Here is a 5,163-nt window from a genome sequence, read left to right on the forward strand (position 1 = left end):
CTCTGTTATCTTCAGCTCTTCTCACAAAAACAGCCGTGTCAGGCGAAGGGGACGACGATCCCCTACGGAGGACTGGCAGGCCATTTGGGGGCCTCATAAGAGATATCCAAAGACGTTATCCCAAATATGTCAGTGACATCCGTGATGCGCTGGACCCACAATGCATGGCTGCTGTCATGTTCATTTACTTTGCAGCTCTGTCTCCGGCCATTACTTTTGGGGGACTTCTGGGTGAGTTGTATGTTCTCTGTGATCGGTTCTACGTGTTGTGTCTCTCCATGGAACATGTCTGTCCGTCCCGCCGCGTCTGTCTGGCATGCTCTACGCTTTCACACCCCATGTTTCCTCCTCAGGTGAGAAGACGAAAGGCTTGATTGGGGTATCAGAGCTTATCATTGGAACTTGCCTACAAGGAGTGATATTTTGTCTACTGGGGGCACAGCCACTACTTGTTGTTGGATTTTCGGGACCTTTACTGGTGTTTGAAGAAGCTTTTTATACGGTAAGCTTTGTATAAAAGGTCACCCGGTGAATGTCGATAAGGAGAGCAGACCTGGGAAGCCTTGGGAGGAGGAGTTAGGGGAGAATAGATGACACCTGGGAAGCCTTGGGAGGAGGAGTTAGGGGAGGATAGATGACACCTGGGAAGCCTTGGGAGGAGGAGTTATGGGAGAATAGATGACACCTGGGAAGCCTTGGGAGGAGGAGTTAGGGGAGAATAGATGACACCTGGGAAGCCTTGGGAGGAGGAGTTAGGGGAGAATAGATGACACCTGGGAAGCCTTGGGAGGAGGAGTTAGGGGAGAATAGATGACACCTGGGAAGCCTTGGGAGGAGGAGTTAGGGGAGAATAGATGACACCTGGGAAGCCTTGGGAGGAGGAGTTAGGGGAGAATAGATGACACCTGGGAAGCCTTGGGAGGAGGAGTTAGGGGAGAATAGATGACACCTGGGAAGCCTTGGGAGGAGGAGTTAGGGGAGAATAGATGACACCTGGGAAGCCTTGGGAGGAGGAGTTAGGGGAGAATAGATGACACCTGGGAAGCCTTGGGAGGAGGAGTTAGGGGAGAATAGATGACACCTGGGAAGCCTTGGGAGGAGGAGTTATGGGAGAATAGATGACACCTAGGAAGCCTTGGGAGGAGGAGTTAGGGGAGGATAGATGACACCTGGGAAGCCTTGGGAGGAGGAGTTATGGGAGAATAGATGACACCTGGGAAGCCTTGGGAGGAGGAGTTATGGGAGGATAGATGACACCTGGGAAGCCTTGGGAGGAGGAGTTATGGGAGAATAGATGACACCTGGGACACTTGTGGCGGGGAGCCTGGAAGTAGATGAAGGTTGATGAGGTGAACCTGTTAATGTGCAGTAGGGGGATTCTGGGATTGGTCGGTAGATTTGGGTCACATGTTGAATGAAGATGTAGAAGAAAGAGACGGAGATTTGTCATGTTGATGTTGTAACTGAGGGAACATCCTAATGGTCGGTCTTCCTTTTCATGCCTTCCAGTTCTGCTCTGCAAACGGTCTGGAATACTTGGTTGGGCGTGTGTGGATTGGCGTGTGGCTGATTGTCATTGTAGTGGCCACCGTGGCCTGCGAAGGAAGTTTCTTGGTCCGCTTTGTCTCTCGTTTTACACAAGAGATCTTCTCCATTCTTATTTCCCTCATCTTCATCTACGAGACCTTCTACAAGCTATTCAAGGTGAGACGTTCCTCGTTCCCATCAGACGCTTCTATGGATCCCGCCATCCGGAGGTCCTACCACCTAAGTCATCTGATTTCACTCCTCGTCCGTCACCTCAGCTCTTTGTCTTCCTTTGTCCTCCATCCCACCCCCGGCCCCGGGAATCCTCACTTTCTGGCTTTTTTGGTTTCAGGTCTTTCAGGAACATCCTCTTACCAACTGTAATCCACAAAACCTGACCGAATGGGAGGAAGTGAATGTGACCAGCGGCTCATTACAGAACAGTACTACAACGCCCCCCCGCATTCTGGGACAGCCGAACACGGCGCTCCTCTCTCTGGTGCTCATGGCCGGCACTTTCTTCATCGCTTTCTTCTTGCGTAAACTGAAGAATAGTAACTTCTTTCCTGGAAGGGTGAGTGGCTGCTGGACTCTTGTACGGTCCTAATATCTATCGGTGTCTACAAACCGAGGCGCTCACATTGTCTCTTATGTCACAGAAATCGTTCTCAGGAACCTAAATCTAACTTACCCAAACCTAAACACCTAAACCTTACCAAGGAGCCTAACCCCAAACCTGATTCCTAACCCTAGCCCATGTTATCGTTCTGTCACTGATATCACAAGTCACCACAGGAGAAGCGCACCGAGATATCGGCCGGGACTTCCATTATCACTTCCTATTCCAACCATTCCCATTCTTCAAAACTGCTCCCTACCCCGCGATTCCTTCCCAGACAGAGCATGGCGGCTTCCTCAATAATCCAAACATATGGCTTCTAAACCTCATCTTCATACCATCGAAGTGTCACAAACTACCCCACCACCATTACTTACCTCTTCCTGTCCATCCCTCTACTCTGTATGACTCCACCTCTTCCTGTCCATCCCTCTACTCTGTATGACTCCACCTCTTCCTGTCCATCCCTCTACTCTGTATGACTCCACCTCTTCCTGTCCATCCCTCTACTCTGTATGACTCCACCTCTTCCTGTCCATCCCTCTACTCTGTATGACTCCACCTCTTCCTGTCCATCCCTCTACTCTGTATGACTCCACCTCTTCCTGTCCATCCCTCTACTCTGTATGACTCCACCTCTTCCTGTCCATCCCTCTACTCTGTATGACTCCACCTCTTCCTGTCCATCCCTCTACTCTGTATGACTCCACCTCTTCCTGTCCATCCCTCTACTCTGTATGACTCCACCTCTTCCTGTCCATCCCTCTACTCTGTATGACTCCACCTCTTCCTGTCCATCCCTCTACTCTGTATGACTCCACCTCTTCCTGTCCATCCCTCTACTCTGTATGACTCCACCTCTTTCTGTCCATCCCTCTGCTCTGTATGACTCCACCTCTTCCTGTCCATCCCTCTACTCTGTATGACTCCACCTCTTCCTGTCCATCCCTCTACTCTGTATGACTCCACCTCTTCCTGTCCATCCCGCTACTCCTCAACTCTTCGCTGTATGACTCCACCTCTTCCTGTCCACCCCGCTACTCTTCTCTGCATGACTCCACCTCCTACTGTCCATCCCTCTTCTCTCCACCTCTTCTCTGTATGACTCCACCTCTTCCTGTCCATCCCGCTACTCCTCAACTCTTCGCTGTATGACTCCACCTCTTCCTGTCCATCCCGCTACTCTTCTCTGCATGACTCCACCTCCTACTGTCCATCCCTCTTCTCTCCACCTCTTCTCTGTATGACTCCACCTCTTCCTGTCCCTCCCGCTACTCTTCAAGCCTGAATTCTAGATGTCTGAACATACTCTGATGCTTTGCGTGTCTTAGGTCCGCCGTATCATTGGAGATTTTGGGGTTCCTATTGCCATTCTTATCATGGTGCTCTTGGACTTCAGTATCACCGACACTTACACTCAGGTAAGAGACGTGTCCCTAACTGGCCATGAGAGGTGTTCCCATCCTCCAACCTGGATTTCTGACCCCTGTGAGGTCCTTCTATCTGCAGAAACTCAGCGTCCCCAGTGGCTTCAAGGTGACCTCCCCGGAGAAGCGCGGTTGGGTCATGAACCCTCTGGGGTCTGTGGAGCCGTTTCCAGTGTGGATGATGTTTGCGAGCGTCCTTCCCGCGGTCCTGGTCTACATTCTGATATTTATGGAGACGCAGATCACCACGTAAGTCCACAATCTCCCCCAACGTCCTTCCTCCATTCTCGCAGTGATGTCATGGGGGACGTTGTTCTGTTGAGGTAACTCCTCCTCCTCGTATCTCCCGACAGGTTAATTATTAGTAAGAAGGAGCGGATGTTGGTGAAGGGCTCCGGATTTCACCTGGACCTGCTGCTGATTGTCACCATGGGTGGGATATGCGCCCTCTTTGGATTGCCATGGATGGCGGCTACCACCGTCCGCTCAGTCACGCATGCCAATGCACTGACTGTCATGAGTAAGGCCGTGGCCCCCGGAGACAAACCAAAGATCCAAGAGGTGAAGGAGCAGAGAGTGACTGGCCTGCTGGTCGCCATACTTGTTGGTGAGCAAATATGGGCTCTGCTCAGTACCACTTCCCGTGTCCTGTATGTCGGGTGTCATTACAATTGCAGATTGGATGGACAGATTATTGTGTGTTTGGGGGGGAGGGACCCGGCTGTCAAGGGCTCATTGAGGAGAGTCAGGAGGGGGGGGGCCCCCTCAGTATTGGGAGGGGGAGGGGTCAGGAGAAGGGGGGGCCCCCTCAGTATTGGGAGGGGGAGGGGTCAGGAGAAGGGGGCCCCCTCAGTATTGGGGGAGGGGTCAGAATGTTTCATCCTCGGGGCTCTCACTGTGAACTCTTCTCCCCCGTAGGTCTCTCCATCGTGATTGGGGACGTCCTCCGTCAGATCCCCCTGGCCGTCCTCTTTGGAATCTTCCTGTATATGGGGGTCACCTCGCTGAATGGAATCCAGTTCTACGAGCGATTTAAGTTGTTGCTAAAACCCCCAAAACATCACCCGGACGTCATGTATGTGAAGAAGGTGCGCACATATGACATCACCATGATTGGCTCTCCGCTGAGTGGGTGGGATGGGGGAGGGGCAGATTTTGGTTCTTGTATTGAGTGTCATGGTCATCCTCCAGGTGCGCTCCCTCCGGATGCATCTCTTCACGGTTCTGCAGTTCCTCTGCCTGGCGGTGCTCTGGGTCGTCATGTCCACGGCGGCGTCTCTGGCGTTTCCCTTCGTCCTGATCCTGACCGTCCCGCTGCGCATCTTCCTGCTGCAGAGGATATTCACCGAGCGGGAGATGAAATGCGTAAGTCTGGCTCCACCCGCCTCTATGGTCCCTCCCATCTCTCTGGCTCCACCCTCCTCTCTGGCTCCACCCGCCTCTATGGTCCCTCCCATCTCTCTGGCTCCACCCGCCTCTATGGTCCCTCCCATCTCTCTGGCTCCACCCTCCTCTCTGGTCCCACCCATCTCTCTGGCTCCACCCACCTCTATGGTCCCTCCCATGTCTCTGTCTCCACCCATCTCTCTG

At 52.7% G+C, this 5,163-nt stretch overlaps 1 protein-coding gene across 1 annotated transcript in view; it reads left to right on the top strand.

Annotated features, from left to right (window-relative positions):
* The window catches only part of LOC108803803 (anion exchange protein 2-like), a gene marked incomplete at both ends in the record, with an annotated part of 18,710 nt that overhangs the window by 9,786 nt on the left and 3,761 nt on the right, over positions 1 to 5,163 (top strand). The window contains 9 exons of the mRNA XM_018575603.1: positions 16 to 231; positions 354 to 502; positions 1,510 to 1,704; positions 1,880 to 2,101; positions 3,478 to 3,567; positions 3,656 to 3,822; positions 3,927 to 4,180; positions 4,492 to 4,661; positions 4,765 to 4,942. Of these exons, the coding sequence (XP_018431105.1) occupies positions 16 to 231; positions 354 to 502; positions 1,510 to 1,704; positions 1,880 to 2,101; positions 3,478 to 3,567; positions 3,656 to 3,822; positions 3,927 to 4,180; positions 4,492 to 4,661; positions 4,765 to 4,942 (1,641 nt within the window). The remainder of the gene's footprint in view (positions 1 to 15; positions 232 to 353; positions 503 to 1,509; positions 1,705 to 1,879; positions 2,102 to 3,477; positions 3,568 to 3,655; positions 3,823 to 3,926; positions 4,181 to 4,491; positions 4,662 to 4,764; positions 4,943 to 5,163) is intronic.

This window comes from Nanorana parkeri, unplaced genomic scaffold, assembly GCF_000935625.1.
Source record: "Nanorana parkeri isolate BGI_ZX_2015 unplaced genomic scaffold, ASM93562v1 scaffold4239, whole genome shotgun sequence".
Lineage (NCBI taxonomy): Eukaryota > Metazoa > Chordata > Amphibia > Anura > Dicroglossidae > Nanorana > Nanorana parkeri.